This window comes from Heptranchias perlo, chromosome 6, assembly GCF_035084215.1.
Source record: "Heptranchias perlo isolate sHepPer1 chromosome 6, sHepPer1.hap1, whole genome shotgun sequence".
In the NCBI taxonomy this organism is placed as follows: domain Eukaryota; kingdom Metazoa; phylum Chordata; class Chondrichthyes; order Hexanchiformes; family Hexanchidae; genus Heptranchias; species Heptranchias perlo.
In genome coordinates, this window is record NC_090330.1 from 109,248,281 (window position 1) to 109,270,190 (window position 21,910).

Genomic DNA, 21,910 nt, shown 5'->3' on the forward strand with positions numbered 1-21,910 from the left:
GGCAGTAGAGGGATGTTTACAAGGCTGAAACGAGAACTGGGAGGTTATAACGATCAGAAAAGGTTGAGCAGACTGGGGCTCTTTTCTCTAGAAAAGTGAATTCTGAGGGGTGACCCAATAAAAGGTCTTTAAAATTATGAAGGGGTTCGATAGGGTAGACGTAGAGATGACGTTTCCACTTGTGGGGGGAGCCCAAAGCTAGGGGTAACATCAATATAAGAGAGTCACTAATAAATCCAATAGGGAATTCAGGAGAAACTTCTTTACCCAGAGAGTGGTGAGAATGTGGAACTCGTTACCACAAGGAGTAGTTGAGGCGAATAGAATAGATGCATTTAAGGGGAAGCTCGATAAACACATGAGGGAGAAAGGACTAGAAGGTTATGCTGATAGGGTGAGATGAAGTACAGTGGGAGGAGGCTCGTGTAGAGCATAAACACCGGGAAAGGCCAGTTGGGCCGAATGGCCTGTTTTTGTGCTGTACATTGCATGTAATGGAAATTTGTAATGCTGGATCTTTTTTTAAAATTTCATTCTCGGGATTTAGGCATCGCTGGCAAGGCCGGGATTTATTGCCCATCCCTAGTTCCCGAGTTTGATACAACTGAGTGGTTTGCTGAGCCACTTCAGAGGGCAGATAAGAGTCAGCCACATTGCTGTGGGACTGGAGTCAAATAATGGGCCAGGACGGCAGGTTTCCTTCCCTGAAGGACATTAGTGAACCAGTTGGGTTTTTACAACAATCTGACAGCTTCATGGTCACTTTTACTGATATCGACTTTTCATTTCCAGAATTTTTTTTTTTAAAAACTCTGTCTAGTTCAACACCTATGCCATTTTCCACCGTCATTACCAGCATCAACCTCTGGGTTTTGGGCAAGTAACACTCGCACCACACAAGTGCCAGGCGATGACCATGTCCAACAAGAGAGAGAGTCCAACCACCTACTCTTGACATCCAATGGCATTCCCATCGCTGAATTAGTGTTAATATCTCCCAAGCAGGGTCAACACCTTCATTGTTATTTAAGGCAGGAAATCAGTATAACAATCACCAACTGATTGCATCTAGCCCCTGACCTTTAGGATGTTTTATTTGAGGTAATGGCCTTCAATGTTGCTGGACTGTTCTCAACCTCGGCAACCTATTTGACCCTGAGCTGAGCCAACCCCATATCTGGTCCATCACCAAGACCGTAGACTTCCACCTCGTAACATCGCCCGTCTCCGCCCCTGCCTCAGCTCATCTGCTGCTGAAACCCTCATCCATGCCTTTGTTACCTCCAGACTCGACTATTCCAATGCTCTCCTGGCCGACCTCCCACCTTCCACCCTCTGTAAACTTGAGCTCATCTAAAACTCTGCTGTCCATACTCTAACTCGCGCCAAGTCCCATTCACCAATCACCCCTGAGCTCACTGACCTACACTGGCTCCTGGTCTGGGAATGCCTTAAATTTCAAATTCTCATCCTTGTTTTCAAATCCCTCCATGGCCTCGCCCCCTCCCTATCTCTGTAACCTCCTCCAGCCCTACAACCCTCCGGGATCTCTGCGCTCCTGCAATTCTGGCCTCTTGCGCATCCCCGATTTTCATCACTCCACCATTGGCGGCCGTGCCTTCAGCTGCCTCGGCCCTAAGCTCTGGAATTCCCACCCTAAACCTCTCTGACTCTCTCCCTTCTTTTAAGACACTCCTTAAAACCTACTTCTTTGACCAAGCTTTCGGTCACCTGTCCTAATATCTCCTTATGTGGCTCGGTGTCAAATTTTGTTTGATAATCGCTCCTGTGAAGCGCCTTGGGACGTTTGACTATGTTAAAGGCGCTATATAAATGCAATTGTTGTTGTTTGTTTTTTTCCAGTGCATGGACTGCCAGTATATTTGGGAATACGTTACCTGTGTAGTGGCGGTTGAGGTCGTGCTGCTTCTTGACCCCCACATCTGTTGAAACTGAACTCTTATTTCTGCGAAAGTCTCTATGATAACTGCAATAAACACGTTCTGAAAATAAGGAGAGAATGAAAATTTTACATACTCTCTTAACCAAAAAAATGTTAACATTTTGAAGGACCACCTTCATAAAAAAAAAGTGTGTTTGGCAAACTTCAACAAACAATGCAAATTCAACCAAATTCCAACCTCACGTTACTCGTTCATCGACCTGAAATGTTAACTCTGTTTCTCTCTCCACAGATGCTGCCTGACCTGCTGAGAGTTTCCAGAAATTTCTGTTTTTATATCTTGTGTACGATGTAATCATGCTAAAAAAACACGTTTTTGTCTCCTCCACCGTTTCCCTGTCTCTCCCCCCCCCAAACAAAAGCATTTTTACCAGAATGATACTGGGGCTAAAAGGGTTAAATTATAGGGACAGGTTGCACAGACTCGGCTTGTATTCCCTCGAGTATAGAAGATTAAGGGGTGATCTAATCGAGGTGTTTAAGATGATTAAAGGATTTGATAGGGTCGATAGAGAGAAACTATTTCCTCTGGTGGGGGGAGTCCAGAACAAGGGGGAATAACCTTAAAATTAGAGCCAGGCCGTTCAGGGGTGATGTCAGGAAGCACTTCTTCACACAAAGGGGAGTGGGAATCTGGAACTCTCTCCCCCAAAAAGCTGCTGAGGCTGGGGGTCAATTGAAAAGTTCAAAGCGGAGATGGATAGATTTTTGTTAGGCGAGGGTATTAAAGGATATGGAACCGAGGGATAAGGGAGATGGGTGGGTGGACCCCAGGAGTATGGGGTTCATTTCCCAAACATTTCCCCCCCCCCTCCTCAGCCCCAAGCACCACCCCTCACCTCCTCTACTCCCGGTTGGCTCGAGGCTGAAATTAACTTTGACTTCCCTCTGGGCCCACAACTGGGAAGGGTGACAATTACAGTTCCATGGTGTACCAACCTAAACACCGTTACATAGAAATCACAGCACAGAAACAGGCCATTCGGCCCAACTGGTCCATGCTGGTGCTCGTGCTGCACACGAGCCTCCTCCCACCTTACTTCATCTCACCCCATCACCATATCCTTACAGTTGAATACGTCACAGAAACATCTTTCCTAACTGAGACGGTCAACAAAGCAGTTCTTAACTGGCAATTCCGCCCCCCTGCCCCCAGCCCCCCGAGTCCCTCCCCCACACAACTTAATACTCTCAGCTTTTGTTCTTATTGTTGGAGTACTTTTTAGCAGAATACTTCGGCTAAAAAAAAAAATCTACTTCTTCCTCCTCCTCCTCTCAAGAGCAGTTTCCCATTAAATAGAAAGAAAAATGTACAGTAACTGACAAAGTTAGTTTTCTGTACGAGTGGGCAGGCACGTGGCAGGCGAAATTTAATGCAGAGAAGTGTGAAGGAAAAATGATGAGAGGCAATATAAATTTTAAAGGGGGTGCAGGAACGGAGAGACCTGGGTGCGTACGTACACAAATCTTTGATGGTGGCAGGACAAGTTGATACAGCTGTTAAAAAACCATATGGGATCCTGGGCTTTATTAATAGAGGCATAGAGTACAAAAGCAAGGAAGTCATGGCAAACCTTTATAAAACTCTGGTTAGGTCTAAGCTGAAGTACTGTGTCCAATTCTGGGCACCGCACTTTAGGAAGGATGTTAAGGTTTTGGAAAAAGAGTGCAGAGGAGATTTACCCGACTGGTATCAGGGATTAGTGGAGAGTCCAGAGATGCTGGAATTGTTCTCCTTAGAGCAGAGAAGGTTAAGGGGAGATTTAATAGAGGTGTTCAAAATTATGAAGGGTTTTGATGGAGTAAATAAGGAGAAACTGTTCCCACTGGCAGGAGGGTCAGTAACCAGAGGACACAGATTTAAGATAATTGGCAAAAGAACCAGAAGGGAGACGAGGAGAACTTTTTTTACGCAGCGAGTTGTGATGATCTGGAATGCGCTGCCTGAAAGGGCGGTGGAAGCAGATTCAATAGTAACTTTCAAAAGGAAATTGGATAAATACTTAAAGGAAAAATTTGCAGGGCTACGGGGAAAGAGCGGGGGGGGGGGGGGGGGGGGGGAGGGGGGGAGTGGGACTAATTGGATCTTTCAAAGAGCCGGCACAGGCACGATGGGCCGAATGGCCTCCTCCTGTGCTGTCAGATTCTACGTGTAAAATGAACAGAGTATACATCACCTTAACGAGCCAGGCAAGGAAGAAGATCAGAGTGATGAAATAGAAGTAGGAACGCCATCGAGGAAAGCTATCGATTGCCCGGTACATGAAAAACACCCAGCCTTCCTGTGAAGCCGCCTCATACACGGTGAAGATACTGGTGCCTGGGAAAAGAAGAGGCACAAGATTTACGGACAATATTTTATAAACTACAAATATAAACTTTGAAAATAATTTCAAACATTTCTTCTAACTACAGCACAGTACTGTAGGGTCGACCATCATGGATAAAGGAACAGCCTATGTGATGATTTACGCTGAAAAGAAACAATTCTTAGTCATTTTAAAATCATATGTTGTTCAAATCCTACATATATATGTATTCAAAATACATGTTTTCAAATCCCTCCATGGCCTCGCCCCTCCCTATCTCTGTAACCTCCTCCAGCCCTACAACCCTCCGAGATCTCTGCGTCCCTCCAATTCTGGCCTCTTGCACATCCCCAATTTCCTTCACTCCACCACTAGCGGCCGTGCCTTCAGCTGCCCAGGCCCTAAGCTCTGGAATTCCCTCCCTAAACCTCTCCGCCTCTCTCTCCTCCTTTAAGACGCTCCTTAAAACCTACCTCCTTGAACAAGTTTTTGGCCTCCTGTCCTAATATCGCCTTATGTGACTCGGTGTCAAATTTTGTCTGATGATCGCTCCTGTGAAGCGCCTTGGGATGTTTTACTAAGTTAAAGGCGCTGTATAAATGCAAGTTATTGTTTGAACAGGTGATAATAGAGGTTGAAATCCTTTATCCTCAGGGATTGAAAATGCATGGTGTGAAATGTCTAATATTAACACATGGCTCTTTGTCATATACACATTTTATTACAGTCTAACCAGATTTCATTCCAATAATCTTGAAAAACTCTTGCGTGTGACGGATGTCAGTGGTACGTTTGAGCTCCGGACTCATTTCTGTGCTTACACCACCCACTTCCTCTTCAACACTGCTAACACCTTTGATGAGACTGCCTCTGGATTCCTCACTAATTTCAGTCCTATTATTTCTAATGCTACTTGATGACACAAATACAGTTGTTATGAGAAAGAGTCAATTCTATTAACACCCCTAATATATATAAGAACATAAGAACATAAGAAATTGGAGCAGGAGTAGGCCAATCGGCCCCTTGAGCCTGCTCCGCCATTCAATAAGATCATGGCTGATCTGATCCCAACCACAAATCTAAAGAACACAAGAAGTCGGAGCAGGACCCGGCCACATAGCCCCTGGGCCCTCTCCGCCACCCACAGGGCATTGACCGATCCGAACTCAGCTTCATGTCCAATTTCCTGCCCGCTCCCCATAACCCCTAATTCCCTTTACTTCTAGGAAACTGTCTATTTCTGTTTTAAATTTATCTAATGATGTAGCTTCCACAGCTTCCTGGGGCAGCAAATTCCACAGACCTACCACCCTCTGAGTGAAGAAGTTTCTCCTCATCTCAGTTTTGAAAGAGCAGCCCCTTATTCTAAGATTATGCCCCCTAGTTCTAGTTTCACCCATCTTTGGGAACATCCTTACTGCATCCACCCGATCAAGACCCTTCACAATCTTATATGTTTCAATAAGATCGCCTCTCATTCTTCTGAACTCCAATGAGTAGAGTCCCAATCTACTCAACGTCTCCTCATATGTCCGCCCCCTCATCCCTGGGATTAACCGAGTGAACCTTCTTTGTACTGCCTCGAGAGCAAGTATGTCTTTTCTTAAGTATGGAGACCAAAACTGTATGCAGTATTCCAGGTGCGGTCTCACCAATACCTTATATAACTGCAGCAATACCTCCTTGTTTTTATATTCTATCCCCCTAGCAATAAAAGCCAACATTCCGTTGGCTTTCTTGATCACCTGCTGCACCTGCATACCAACTTTTTGATTTTCTTGCACTAGGACCCCCAGATCCCTTTGTACTGCAGTACTTTCCAGTCTCTCGCCATTAAGAAAATAACTTGCTCTCTGATTTTTCCTGCCAAAGTGCATAACCTCACATTTTCCAATATTATATTGCATCTGCCAAATCTCCGCCCACTCACCCAGCCTGTCTATATCCCCTTGCAGGTTTTTTATGTCCTCCTCACTCTCTACTTTCCCTCCCATCTTTGTATCATCTGCAAATTTTGATATGTTGCACTCGGTCCCCTCCTCCAAATCGTTAATATAGATTGTAAAGAGTTGGGGACCCAGCACCGACCCCTGTGGAACACCACTGGTTACTGGTTGCCAGTCCGAAAATGAACCATTTATCCCAACTCTCTGCTTCCTGTTCGATAACCAATCCTCCACCCATGCCAGAATATTACCCCCAATCCCGTGATTTTTTATCTTAAGTAATAATCTTTTATGTGGCACCTTGTCGAATGCCTTCTGGAAGTCTAAATACACTATGTCCACTGGTTCCCCTTTATCCACCCTATACGTTATGTCCTCGAAGAACTCAAGCAAATTTGTCAGACATGACTTCCCCTTCATAAAGCCATGCTGACTTTGTCCTATTAAATTATGCTTATCTAAATGTTCCGTTACTGTCTCCTTAATAATAGACTCCAAAATTTTACCCACCACAGATGTTAAGCTAACTGGCCTATAATTTCCAGCCTTCTGCCTACTACCCTTTTTAAATAACGGTGTTACATTAGCAGTTTTCCAATCTGCCGGGACCTCTCCTGAGTCCAGGGAATTTTGGAAAACTATCACCAAAGCATCCACAATCCCTACTGCCACTTCCCTCAAGACCCTAGGATGGAAGCCATCAGGTCCAGGGGATTTATCCGCCTTGAGTCCCATTATTTTACTGAGTACCATCTCCTGAGTGATTTTAATCGTATTTAGCTCCTCCCCCCCGAGAGTCCCCTGTTTGTCCAGTGTTGGGATATTCTTAGTGTCCTCTACTGTAAAGACTGAAACAAAATATTTGTTCAGCATTTTTGCCATCTCCATGTTTCCCACCATTAATTTCCCGGTCTCATCCTCTAAGGGACCTATGTTTGCCTTAGCAACCCTGTTTTGTACGTGCCCAAACTTTCCAAAACTGAAAATCCTTGCCTCCTCCCCACTCTTATTTTTGCTTTCTTCCTTGTTCTACAAGTATTTCACGACATAGGTGTTGAGATTTGATTTGAACCCTCTCACATGATTCACCTTACTCATTTCACGACAGACTGCCAGTTTACATAAGCAAATCCACATTGCTTATAAATTGAATGGATTACACATCATAGGAACGTAGGAACAAGAGGAGGCCATTCAGCCCCTCGAGCCTGTTCCACCATTCAATTGGATCATGGCCGTTCTGTATCCTAACTCCATCCACCTGCCTTGGTTCCCTGTCTGTCTCACAAACCATATGGTCGAGGTGGATAATCACCCTGCTATACTTGGCAAAGAGGCCAATGCAGGAGAGAGATCAACTCCTGCCTCTTGAAGGCTTGGGGGAGGGGTGAGGGGGTAATCCGATTTCGGCAAGGTCACAAAATGGACCGTATCGGATGGGCCATCGGTTATACAAACCCCCCCACCCCCAAATTTCCTTTCCATTGACGTTTGCGTCTTTGTTAAAGTTGAATTTCAGCCCCTTGTCTTCCCAGCCATGGTGTGGCCAAAGTAAGCAACTGAAAGCCAGGTCCTCGAACCACTTTCAGCTTTTCAGATAACCGGCAAACCTTTATTGATCATTTTGATTGGTTACCGGAACTGGGTCTGCGAGAGTTCTGAAGAGTGAAATTCTGCAAATATTGAATTCCGACGTGGATTATTTGTTGCCCTGTCCGAGGTGGCAATAGGTATTCCCAGGTGATGGTATCAGTAACACTGTTAATATTATTAATCTTTGATGTTACCATTCTTGAGAAACAGGTCAACATATAGATTGCTTTTTTTAAAATGTATGTTGAAACATTCTTTGCTCCCTTGAGTATTCAAAATTTAAAACTTCCAAATAGAATAAAAACTGGAAATAATAAAGAAAGCTTCTGACAAAAACAATTTTATCATCTATCCCATCTCATGTCGAAACTATAGCATTGCAGCTCTCTCCAAATTACCTTTGAGCAGCGCAGAGACACTTTAACATCTGCTTATTTCTCATAAAAAAAATTTTTATAATTCCTGAGAACTGCAAACACATTCCTGAAAGGCACCTGAATAATAAAACCTGCTGTTGACATGTGAAAATATCATAGAAGCAAAGGGGGCTGTCTTGCAAACTGGATCTACCAGATGTGTACTGCCATATGTCTCACAGAGGCATCCTCACGGGATTAACAGCAAGCATCATTAACCTACTGACGACGGCTTTGATGTTTAACAATGCAGAAGTACAAGCATGACAACTTGCACGAGAAAGAATTCTTCATTCATTCTTCACCAAACAGAGAAGGAAAGTGGTATCAGAAATCTAAAAGTAATTAATACTCTGGATCTAGGCCCAGGCGTAATTCTTCCAGTCAAGATGGTCAAATGGAAGTCAATAACTGGGATCTAACTTTCAAAGATGTGTTTTACAGTTCCTTGGTTATATAATGCAAAACAAAATAGTAACAGAAGGTAACCGTGCTCCATAATGGAGCATTCTACAGCAAAGAAAGTTGCTTGCTGTCACTACGCACGGCATGGCTAAGTGGGATAAAATATCAGTTGTACGCACACTTTTAAGATCATAAAGAAACTATTGTAAACAATTTTACAACACCAAGTTATAGTCCAGCAATTTTATTTTAACTTCACAAGCTTTCGGAGGCTTCCTCCTTCCTCAGGTAAATGTTCAGGAGCTCCTCGAAGCCTACGCATTTATACATATAGAACCTGAGGAAGGAGGAAGCCTCCGAAAGCTTGTGAATTTAAAATAAAATTGCTGGACTATAACTTGGTGTTGTAAAATTGTTTACAATTGTCAACCCCAGTCCATCACCGGCATCTCCACATCATAAAGAAACTAAATAGAATTACTACTTTAAATACAAAACTTTGGATGCATTAATAATCTTTGTATCCCTCTTGAATAACCCTGCAGCCAGTCTTTTGAAAAGCGGGCAAAGTTTGTGGCAATGGAAAGACAAACGGGGAGAGATTAAAACAGGTGCCGATTCGCTGTCACCCGTTTTACACGATCGCACAAAAGTCAAAATTACCCCCAATGATTTTGATTTTCCCAATGTTTACCTGGAGGAAATTCAGACTCATTCAAGACTGGATGCCAGACAAGCAGTCTTGACAACACAGAGGCAACGGAGGGGGGTCAAGAGAGACGGTAGGAAGGTGGAGCTGGGTGTCTCCGTGGACGTGTGGAACCTGACCTCATGTCAAGGGCTGACGTAGTCAAGGGGCATCGTGTAGGTGAAGAGGGTGAAACCTTGGGGGACTGCAATGGTGATGGGGTGGGGGTGGGTTAAAGAGAAGCCAGCGTTAGAGACCTCAGGACGTCCCAAAGCGCTTTACAGCCAATAAAGTACCTTTGAAGTGTAGGAAACTCAGCAATCAATTTGCACACAGCAAGGTCCCACAAACAGCAATGAGATAATAACCAAGTAATCTTTATTTTTGGTGATGTTGATTGAGGGATAAATATCGGCCACTTCACCGGGGAGAACTCCCCTGTTCTTCTTCGAAACAATACCAGAGGATCTTTTAAGTTCACCTGAGGGGGCAGACGGAGCCTCGGTTTAACGACTCAGGCGATCTGCCTACAGGAACATCACCTCGATCGTGAGAAGGAAGAAATGATACAGTTTCACCAACAAGCAATAATGAGGGAGTCAGGGTAGGAGGAGTGGGATTCCTGCTCAGCCCCTAAATGGTGAAATCTGTCAATGTAATTAACAGAATATCTGTTGTGGAATTCTCCAGCAACCCATAGGTCACCATATTAACCTGCCACAGCCCAAACAGCTGTAGCGCAGATGTAGAAATACTCAAATTCGATGAGGAATTATGCAGAACGACAGAATCAATCCTACCCCATAACCTCCGGTTTACTGGAGGTGATATGAATGTAAGGCCGAGTAAAGGAACAGTTTGCTAGTCATTTCATAGTAACACAAAAACGGAAATGGAGAAGTGTCGTTTGATTATATCATGGAATTTAACCTCTGGTCTACAAATAATAACTTTGCAAAGAACAGAGGAAAACTTTGGATAGATAAACTCCCCAAATGGTTGGAAAGTCCAGCTGGATTACACCTTAAATACGGAAAAAACGTGGAAAAACGTCGGGAATGTTGAAGTTTACAACTCATTTAATACCGGCAGGTCAGACCATAGCGTTCGGAGGGAAAACATCCGTCTTAGCACGAGGGCTTCAAGAACCAGAAGCCAGGCAGAAATTTAGACTGGAGTAGATTGAATAAAGATTGGTAACGCAAAAAGACAAATTTACCACCAAATTCTCAAAAACAGATTTGCAGAACTTTGTAATGAAAGAGAGAACATGAGAAGAGTATTTGCTCCTCATAAAAGCAGTAACCGAAACTGCGCCAAAGATTATCCCCAAGAAAGCAAATTACTTGAAGAAATTCGATCTCAAAAATCAATCCCTAGTTACAGAGAAGAGGGAGCACTCTTGTCGCCTGCGTCGTGAAGCATCAGCTATTTTTTCCCGATTCACACAGTATAAATCGAGATTTCCAGTTTAGTACAGCCTGCTTTCTATCAAATACTGCACCTGGCCCAGTAGGAAGTGACAGACCTAAACATATTCTGGGAACTGTAGTCCAGAGTGACACTGATGTGTCCTGGATGTGTCCACTACTTGGTTCAGGCATGGTCCAGGTGCAGAGAGAGCTAGGAGATGCAGCAGATCTCAACCCCCTGATACCAAAGAGGGAACGGACAGGTGTGTGGGAACTCCCACAATGGCTAAGGGTTGCCAACCCTCCAGGCTTGCCCTGGAGTCTCCAAGAATTAAAGATTAATCTCCAGGATACAACTGCAAGCAAACCCAGGAGAAAAATCATAGGGGCATTAAAAAAAAGTGTTTTAAAAAAACTTTTGTTTATTCGTTATAAAAATATTGGACATGGGGGAAAACAGCTGTTTGACTGACTGTCAAGAATCATCCATCGAGTAATGAAGAGTCTATTTGCTTTCCAATTGACCGAGGGAAGGCGGGGGCACCGAGTGAATGGACATGTCGGGCGACCAATGGCGGGAGTGGGGGTGGGTCATGTGATGAAACCTCCAGGAGTACGTCCAATCAAAGCTGGCAACCCTAACAATGGTGGCTTAGAGATGTACTAGCAACAACCAGAGTGGTACTCAGCCATAAATCGATCAGGAATATCCCAAGTTCAACCACTTGACTGTACCAAGTCAGCTGGAAGAAGGGACAATGGGACTTTCTACAATTGGTCTCAGTGACCCAGTGCTGGGGAAGAGTAAACTCAGCCAGGGTTACTGCTTCTTTCGCAGTCAATTTACCCCTGCTGGATGTGCATGTGTGGACATCATATGCGGACAGGAACCAGCTAGGCTGTGCTGCCCCAGACCAAGTGCTTAACGATATGCATTATCTAGTCGCTCACACGGAAGAACAGCTACTTTGACGAGGTACAAGAGGCAGCTGGGACCTGTGTAATCGGACTCCTACATGAGGCAGAGTCTTCAGAAGAGGAAGTGAGAAAACATAGAAACTGGAGTAGGCCATTCGGCCCCTCAAACCTGTTCTGCTATTCAATTAGATCATGTCTGATCTGTATCTCAACTCCATCTACCCGCCTTGGTTCCATAATCCCTTAATGCTCTTACCCAACAAAAATCTATCAATCTCAGTTTTGACATTTTCAATTGACCCCCAGCCTCAACAACTTTTTGGGGGAGAGAGTTCCAGATTTCCACTCCCCTTTGTGTGAAGAAGTGCTTCCTGACATCACCCCTGAATGGCCTGGCTCTAATTTTAAGGTTATGCCCCCTTGTTCGGGACTCCCCCCACCAAAGGAAATAGTTTCTATCAAATCCTTTAATCATCATAAACACCATGATTATATCACCCCTTAATTTTCTATACTCGATGGAACACAAGCCTTGTCTATGCAACCTGTCCTCATAATTTAACTCTTTTTTAAAAAAAAAAGCTACTGGAAAATTGAGTTGTTAAGACCATGACAGACCTAGCTCATTAAATCCACTGTAGCCCAACTCTTGCCTGGTAAGCCCAAGATCTTCAAGGTCCATGCATTTAAATCCCCGTGGGCACTGGTATCCTTCTCCATCTGGCGAGCAGTGGGTATCTGGAATAGCCAAATTATTCCAGGTCACGTTCCTGCAAAATAGAAGGCATAGTAATCTCACCTTTATAGTAACACCATTCTTCACCAACTTAACACGGAAGTTTAGAACTGCAGAACAATAAGCAGAATAGCACCTGGCCAGGCCATTCCACCAATTTTGGTTACATAGAATAACGTAAAAATATACAGCACAGAAACAGGCCATTTGGCCCAACAGGTCTGCGCCGGCGTTAATGTTCCACACGAGCCTCCTCCCACCTTACTTCATCTCACCCTATCAGCATATCCTTCTATTCCTTTCTCCCTCATGGGTTTCCTTAAATGCATCTACGCTATTCACCTCAACTACTCCTTATGGCACTGAGATCCACATTCTCACCACTCTCTGGGTAAAGAAGTTTCTCCTGAATTCCCTATTGGATTTATTAGTGACCATCTTATATTTAGGACCCCTAGTTTTGGACTCACCCACAAGAGGAAACATCTTCTCTACGTCTACCCTATCAAACCCCTACATAATTTTAAAGACCTCTATCAGGTCACCCCTCAGTCTTCACTTTTCTAGAGAAAAGAGCTCCAGCCTGTTCAGTCTTTCCCGATAGTTATAATCTCTCAGTTCTGGTATCATCCTTATAAATCTTTTTTGCATCTTCTCCAGTGCCTCTATATCCTTTCTGTAATATGGAGACCAGAACTGTGTACAGTGCTCCAAGTGTGTTCTAACCAAGGTTCTATACAAGTTTAACATAACCTCTTTGCTTTTCAATTCTATCCCTCTAGAAATGAACCCCAGTGCTTTGTTTGACAAAATGAGGCAGTAACTGGGGAATTCAACTAATTATACAAACTCTAATAAAAAGGTCACCCTTAGTCCTTATGTTTACCACAAAAAAATAGATTAAGCTACAAGAGTTTTTTAATGCTTCAATAGTCTTTACAATTTTTGGCATTTTTTTTATCCTCTCGATGCCAACAAGATGCTTAAAAGAAAAGACATTATATGTGACATGGTCATGACACAAAAGTGTAGATTCTGTTTTCCAATTACATAAAAACAGCTAAGTTTAAATGAAATAATAAGATATGCATGCCCTTTGTTTCACAAATATCCTGTTATTCGTTACTTCCTGATGTGCAAAATGCCAAAAGAGGTATATTAAGGCAATAACAACTTGCATTTATATAGCGCCTTATATAACATCCCAAGGTGCTTCACAGGAGTGATTATCAAAAAAAAATTTGACATGAGCCACATAAGGAAATATTAGGTCAGGAGACCAAAAGCTTGTTCAAAGAGGTAGGTTTTAAGGAACGATTTAAAGGAGGAGAGAGAGGTAGAGAGACGGAGAGGTTTAGGGAGGGAATTCCAGAGCTTAGGGCCCAGGCAGCTGAAGGCACGGCCGCCAATGGTGGAGCGATTAAAATCAGGGATGCGCAAGAGGCCAGAATTGGAGGAGCGCAGAGATCTCGGAGGGTTGCAGGGCTGGAGGAGGTTACAGAGATAGGGAGGGGCGAGGGCCATGGAGGGATTTGAAAACAAGGATGAGAATTTTAAAATCGAGGCGTTCCCGGACCGGGAGCCAATGTAGGTCAGCGAGCACAGGGGGGCGATGGGTGAACGGGACTTGGTGCGGGTTAGGATCCGGGCAACAGAGTTTCGGATGAGCTCAAGTTTATGGAGGGTGGAAGATGGGAGGCCGGCCAGGAGAGCATCGGAATAGTCGAGACTAAGACAGTGGACTTCCAAAGTTTGACAAAGAAACATCTTGTTTTTGCATCATTAGTAAACTCAGAGCAGCTTTTCAGACTCATATCATCAGGTTGGCTCAGAATGTCTAATGAAAGGGGCATTAAAAAGGAGAAAGATTGTCCCAATGACAGTTCCAGGTACAGATATTTAAATCCCACAAAATTCCCAGAGTGAAGGGCAGTGAGCAGCCTCTATAGTATTTATCTTTATTAATGCATTCACAGACTAAGAGCATGCAATAAATTTCACCAAAAATCAAAAAATGTAAAATCATCAGGTAAAAACCTTTATAAATCACTGGTTAGGCCCCAGCTGGAGTATTGTGTCCAATTCTGGGCACCGCACTTTAGGAAAGATGTCAAGGCCTTGGAGAGGATGCAGAGATTTACTAGAATGGTACCAGGGATGAGGGACTTCAGTTATGTGGAGAGACTGGAGAAGCTGGGGTTGTTCTCCTTAGAGCAGAGAAGGTTATGGGGAGATTTAACAGAGGTGCTCAAAATCATGAAGGGTTTTGATAGATTAAATAAGGAGAAACTGTTTCAAGCAGCAGAAGGGTCGGTAACCAGAGGACACAGATTTAAGGTAATTGGCAAAAGAACGAGAGGCGACATGAGGAAACATTTTTTACGCAGCGAGTAGTTATGATCTGGAATGCGCTGCTTGAAAGGGCGGTGGAAGCAGATTCAATAAGAACTTTCAAAAGGGAATTGGATAAATACTTGAAGAGGAAAAATTTGCAGGGCTATGGGGAAAGGGCAGGGGGAGTGGGACTAATTAGATAGCTCTTTCAAAGAGCCGGCACAGACACGATGGGCTGAACGGCCTCCTTCTGTGCTGTACAATCTCAAATGTTGACCGTGATGGTTTCTGCGAGTACAGAAGTTGTGTTATATTATGTCATGTACCGCTTTTTCTTGAAAAGTAATTGGCAAGTTTTTTTATTTGCTAAACGTAGAGAGGGGTTAGAATTCTGCTTCTGTACTTGCCAGCCGATGGTTTTCCACCCAGTTAAAGTGAATAAGTGGGAAATTTCAGAGCTGGGGAGGGGGAGGCACAGAAGTAGAATTTCTACCCGAGATTTGTCAAACTCTGTTATTAAGCTTCTCCAATACTGCAAGAAATGTATTCAGTATCTAAGTTATACAGGCCAGGGGGGAATCCAGTTGTGATCCAAAAGGCGGGAATTTCCGAGAACTTTTCAGTGTAACTATGGTGTATGAGCAACGTAGCATCGTTCTTTTTTTTTTCTAGGAAATTTGCGTGTAATTGATTTACGCTAAAACATTGGTGGAGCGCGAATCTCCCCGATCGTGTGGCGAGACCAGAGGGTCTTTACCTGTCCTTCATTGTTCGTATGTACTTCCAATGCACATCCACCGAAACCCTCTGCCACTCAATTTCGTAGCTCCGCACCTCCACGTACAAGACTAGCTCACGCAAGTTTCCTGCATTTACGTCAGTGACCGACTGGCGTGGGTTTAACGCCCAAATATTTAGGCGCAGCAAAACCCGAAATCGGCGTAACCCGGATTTCAGGAATTTGATAACGACATTCTTACTGAGACCTGCATTACACTCACACAAAGTGCCGCCAGTCTCACCTCACCAGATATTTTTCTGACCCCCCACCTCCACACCCACCTCCCAAAGCATCCAGGAAAACTGAACAGCTTCCTCAGTGGGCTTACCCCTCCCCTGCGTAATAATGGCCGAGGAAGAGGAGGAGCAGAGACAGGAGGCTCCGAGAGTGAGGTGACGCGGCAGAAGAGAGCAGCAAGCTCACTATTACCCCTACTGGTGGCGCTGCATTTGCACTCGTCTCACGCTGGTTCTTAGGCAAACGAGCCGAGCAGGGAAATTTGGACACAAGTTCCCTTCGGCAAGATCGGGGAAGAAACGATTGGGGCCGAGGAAATTCGGGGCAAAGTTTGCGCTGAGTTAGCTGATTGCCACCTGGGCCGTTGCTACGAGCTACAGTTGGGTTCAGTTGGCTCTGGGTGTTCTCTGCCTTCACTCCCGATTGCTTTCCGGCAAAGTGTTTGCGTGTGGGCGTTGATTGAGCACATGATTAGGGTTTGCTGTGATGCTCCTGACACTCAGTAGCCTGTTGGCGCTCACTGTCAAAGCTTGAACATAGGTAATGGCCCACTCAAGCGAGTTAGCAGAAGATTCCAGCGCCTGCAGAACTGTACTTCAGCCTTCAGGAGCGGAAGGAAGGAGAAACAATTGACGGGATACAGAAAATAAACAAAACATTGTGATACAACATTTCAAAACATTGTTGTACTAAAAGTGACAGGACAGGCTTGTTGGGCCTAATAGCCTTTCCTGATGTGATACAAGGTTAACCGTTCTATCTGTTCTCCGACCACACAATAAACCAGAATGATACCGGGACTAAAAGGGTTAAATTACGAGGACAGGTTGCATAGACTAGGCTTGTATTCCCTCGAGTATAGAAGATTAAGGGGTGATCTAATTGAGATGTTGAAGATGATTAAAGAATTTGATAGGGTCGATGGAGAGAAACTATTTCCTCTGGTGGGGGGAGTCCAGAACATGGGGGTATAACCTTAAAATTAGAGCTAGGCCGTTCAGGGGTGATGTCAGGAAGCACTTCTTCACACAAAGGGGAGTGGAAATCTGGAACTCTCTCCCCCAAAAAGCTGTTGAGGCCGGGGGTCAATTGAAAATTTCAAAACTGAGATGGATAGATTTTTGTTGGGTAAGGGTATTAAGGGTTACGGAACCAAGGCGGGTAAATGGATTTGAGATACAGATCAGCCGTGATGTAATTGAATGGCGGAACAGGCTCGAGGGGCTGAATGGCCTACTCCTGTTTCTATCTTGCTAAATCTGATCAGACTGCTGCAGTTAATACAATGGATTTTCGACATAAGTGTTAATACAACACCAAAACATTTTAAAATCTACCTTTATTTCGCTAAAAAAAAAATCAGGCTATTTAATTGGAAAGAAGTTTTGTTGACACTAAAGGGGAACCACAGATAATAATTCAAAATAATAAACTAGATATGAACTAACACAGAGTAAGAAAAGCAACATATCTAAAATCTCTACTCACCCTGGTTGAGTATCGTTAGTTACACAGTGAAAGGTGAATGTGCCAAACATCTGAACTCCCAAAATTCCATACAATAGGAGAAAAAAGAGAAGGAAAATGGACACGCTCCAGATTTGTTCTCCCGATCGCCTGTAGTAAAAGACATAAACAACGTATTGCTACGAATATTTTGTTCATCATTCATTAAACTTTAACAACGATGCAGAACACCTCATCCTAGGTGTCAGCCGTGGCTCAGTGGGCAGCACTCTCGCCTCTGAGTCAGAAGGTCGTGGGTTCGAGTCCCCGCTCCAGAGACTTTGAGCACAAAATCTAGGCTGACACTCCCAGTGCAGTACTGAGGGAGTGCTGCACTGTCGGAGGGGCCGTCTTTCATATGTGACGTTAAACCAAGGCCCCCGTCTGCCCCCTCAGGTGGGCGTAAAATAGTGCCATGGCACTATTCGAAAAACAGCAGGGCAGTTCTCCCCTGTATTTATCCCTGAACCAACATCACTAAAACAGATGATCCGGTCATTATCGCATTGCTGTTTGTGGGATCTTGCTGTGCGCAAATTGGCTGCCGCGTTTCCTACTTTACAACAGTGAATACACTTCAAAAGGTACTTCAACGGCTGTAAAGCACTTTGGGACGTCCTGAGGTCGTGAAAGGCGCTATATAAATGCAAGTTCTTTCTTTCTTACTTCAAAATGTTTGTGATCCTTGTACGTGGAAGCTCGAACCGGAAGTAGATTCGAAATGCTCGAATCATAATGAGGGGCCTTGGGATCCGCAGCATGCTCAAAGGTGACATCTGATCAACAATCTGAGCTATTTCGAAGACCTGAAAAGTAAGAATTAAGAATTTGTACTAGAGTTTACTTTGTAGGAGGGTTTAAAAAAAAAACTTTAAGAATTAGCACTAAATATTTGGCAGTACCTGTAACACTAGAGACACCCAGAGACAAAAGACCATGAATCCATCAAACACACACCACCGATCTTTCACATACGAGTTATCACCCTATATGAGAAAAGGACAAACCATCAACAACAAGCAGGACTGGATGGCAAAAATCACTGTGTACAGGTCATAGGATTCAATCTCCTGGGAATTAGATAGATATTTGAAAAGGAGAAATTTGGCGGGGCTGTGGGGAAAGAGCAGGGGGAGAGGGAATAAATGGACAGCTCTTTCAAAGAGCCGGCACAGGCACGATGGGCCGAATGGCCTCCTTCCGTGCTGTATGATTCCATGATCTGCGTTGACAAGTTGCAGGTCTCAGTTTTACAATTGCAGATTGTGATGGTATTATATAACAAATGGGACAATCACAAACAAATCAAATAACAAAAAAAAAATTGATTTTGGAACTGCATGGCTTAAAATAATTTACGTTTGCTCAGGTTGTAGTGGGATCAAATGATCAGGTATCATTGTCCTCCTTCCATATTTAGAATCATTTTTCTCCCCTTTTCTTAATCCCCATCCTATACCAGGTATCGGGCTGTTATAAAGAAGAATTGACCATAATGAATTTTCCCCTGCTCTCTTTCTCGCCTTTATATTGCCGAGCTGCTTTTCCTATATATTTTCCTGTGCACCAATCAGTCTGAACATACCAATAATACTACTACGGAAACAAACTACTTCCATACTTTTCCTGTCACACTTACAGGAAATATATTTTAAGTGAGAAACTATGTTTATAATTTACTTGGATTTCTTGATTCTCCTAGCTACTAGAATCACAGAATGGTTACAGCACAGGAGGCCGCCATTCGGCCCGTCAAGCCCGTGCCGGCTCTCTGCAAGAGCAGTCCAGCTAGTCCCACTCACCCGCCCTTTCCCTGTAGCCCTGCAATTTTTTTTCCGTCAAGTACTTATCCAGTTCCCTTTTGAAAGCCATGATTGAATCTGCCTCCACCACCCCCTCGGGCAGCGCATTCCAGATCATAACCACTCGCTGCGTAAAAAAGTTTTTCCTCATGTCGCCTTTGGTTCTTTTGCCAATTACCTTAAATCTGCATCCTCTGGTTCTCGACCCTTCCACCAATGGGAACAGTTTCTCTCTATCTACTCTGTCTAGACCCCTCATGATTTTGAACACCTCTATCAAATCTCCTCACAACCTCTTTTGCTCTAAGGAGAACAACCCCAGCTTCTCTAGTCTATCCACGTGACTGAAGTCCCTCATCCCTGGTACCATTCTAGTAAATCTTTTCTGCACCCTCTCCAAGGCCTTGACATCTTTCCTAAAGTGCGGTGCCCAGAATTGGACACAATACTCCAGTTGTGGCCGAACCAGTGATTTATAAAGGTTCAACATAGCTTCCTTTATTTTATTTTTTTCTTTATTTTATCTTTCTATCCTCGCTGTAATTTAAAAAAAAAATTAATTCCTTGTTTTCTTCCAATTATTCTTCCAGTTGTTTCTCCCCTTGTTAAATTTTCTTTTTCTAACATTCCCGGAATTCACAACTGAATCCTGACAGACTAACTGCGACCAGATATAATGCAGAGGCACAAAGCATTAAAATAATACTGTGCATTTTCTGGGAGGATCTTTTTAACTATTTTAGGCGTTCACTGGTTATAAGAAACATGGTGGATTGGGCATTTGTAAGAAATCCTTCCTGTTTATGTTTACATATAAACTTATGTTTAGATCAAGGTTCCCACAGAACACAAACCCTGTAGCGATAGGAATATTAACTCATACCCCAGAGAGTTCCAGCACCGTCAACACCGCTGTATAACAATGTGCCAGGGGGAACACAATGAACAAGGCACTTGACCTGTTCCCCAATTCTCCCTCCCTCCATGTGAAAGAGTATCTCCCTCTTGCATCGTGTGTTTACAAAACCCACACAGATTCAATCTTCACCTCAATGCGTCAAATCATGGAACTTCTTCAAACACTACAGTCAAATATCTTTTGGGGGTTTTATTTTTGTAAATAAAGCAGGGATCAGTGTGTCACTTATTAGAGCCTGATTTTCTGAATACGCATTCCCAGCGTAAAACAAACGGATGGAAAGTGATGGGGAGTGTATCCGTGATATACACTCCTGGTGGGTGCGGCTTTGAGTCACGAGCAAACACTTGGAAAATCAGTCGTATTGTTTCTGAGATCATCAGACTTGAAAACAAAAAGCGCGTAGAGGGGCAAAATCAAAGTAACATTAAACGTCAAATAAATTCATTCATTTGACACCAAGCATTTGGGTAACAGGGGAGCTAGTGATTCATTTCAGGTAAACAAAAGGAAAACAGTACTCCAAAGCAAACATCAATTGAACGGCATGTTCCGAGTCGCTAATTATTTCATCTTACACACAGAACAACATTTCCAAACTCAGAATAGACAATCTGGTTGTATTTATTCTAATTGAATATGTAGATTCTCAAAAAGATGGTATTTTAGGCATCTGAACTATCAAAGTTTTAAAAGAAATGAAAGGAAGCCATCCAATGTATATTAGATCCGTCACTATCGTAGTAACTACCAAAAGTGTAGAATGCATCTATTATACGTTAAATTCAGTACATTGTGTGCACGTTTAACTAGAAACTCTCATTTGAACCATGCTCCTATGGGGAAAACCTATGATAGCATCTGTAGTACCAGTTACACCTGTGGGTGGCACGATGAAAGGGATTTTCAATGTTAAAGGGAATCACACCTTGCCTGTCACAGATTCACCCAGCCCGCTGTCCCACAAGTAGGTGTGATTATACTGGTAGAGCTTTAAATTTTAAGTCTTAAATGGAAGGTGTAAACACAAAATCTTAACACTCATGAGAATTTGAAACACTAACAATTCCCTTTTGAGCTGCCAATAATTATACCCACAATGGGAAGGGCTAACAAAATATAGGAGAACAAATTTGGTTATTATTGCTGGCGTCAAAAGATACTTCAATCAGGGCCAGAAAGGACCGGCTATTTTTTTTTTCTAATTCAAAAGATTAAAGTCAAAATGCAACAACACCTTGACATTCCTGCTTCCCGAACTCCCTAATCTTCCTGGTTCTTTAAGTTCCTTCTTTACCATCCCTTGATATCAGGCCGGCATCAATAATTCACCTGAATTTTTTTTTTAAGAGCAGAATATTTTCTCAGTTTTTCTAAAAGGTTATGACCAACCCTGAAAGTATAGGCTTTTGCTTCACAATGTCGCAGCAGCCATACAATATTGCACTGCCTCTGCGGGGCACTTTGGGCATGAATAGTGCCATCAAAAGTCACTTTATCTCTTAGTCTCTCGCTATTTGTCATTTTATAAAAGGAGGACTAATGGATAAGGTCTTGAGTAGAAATAATATGCAAGTTACACAGAGCATCCTTCAGCATTTTAATACCGACTTAGTTACATCTTTCAACAACAACTACTTGCATTCAGAGGGAACTTTGCAACAACTTGCAAAGGGAAATCGTGTTTGACAAATTTACGAGTTTTTTTGAGGGTGTAACTAGCAGGGTAGGTAAAGGCGAACCAGTGAATGTCGTATATTTGGATTTTCAAAAGGCATTCGATAAGGTGCCACGTAAAAGGATGTTACACAAGGTAAGGGCTCATGGGGTTGGGGGTAATATATTAGCATGGACAGAGGATTGGTTAATGGACAGTAGGGATAAAAGGGTCATTCTCAGGTTGGCAGGTTGTAACTAGCAGGGTGTCGCAGGGATGGTGCTT

At 43.4% G+C, this 21,910-nt stretch overlaps 1 protein-coding gene across 1 annotated transcript in view; it reads right to left on the reverse strand.

Annotated features, from left to right (window-relative positions):
- nalcn (sodium leak channel, non-selective) overlaps nucleotides 1-21,910 on the reverse strand; it is a 182,781-nt gene that overhangs the window by 141,515 nt on the left and 19,356 nt on the right. Inside the window, exons 3-8 of the mRNA XM_067986611.1 lie at nucleotides 18,150-18,233; nucleotides 17,914-18,053; nucleotides 17,230-17,358; nucleotides 12,272-12,423; nucleotides 4,141-4,283; nucleotides 1,899-2,003 (exon numbers count right to left, since the gene is read on the reverse strand). Of these exons, the coding sequence (XP_067842712.1) occupies nucleotides 1,899-2,003; nucleotides 4,141-4,283; nucleotides 12,272-12,423; nucleotides 17,230-17,358; nucleotides 17,914-18,053; nucleotides 18,150-18,233 (753 nt within the window). The remainder of the gene's footprint in view (nucleotides 1-1,898; nucleotides 2,004-4,140; nucleotides 4,284-12,271; nucleotides 12,424-17,229; nucleotides 17,359-17,913; nucleotides 18,054-18,149; nucleotides 18,234-21,910) is intronic.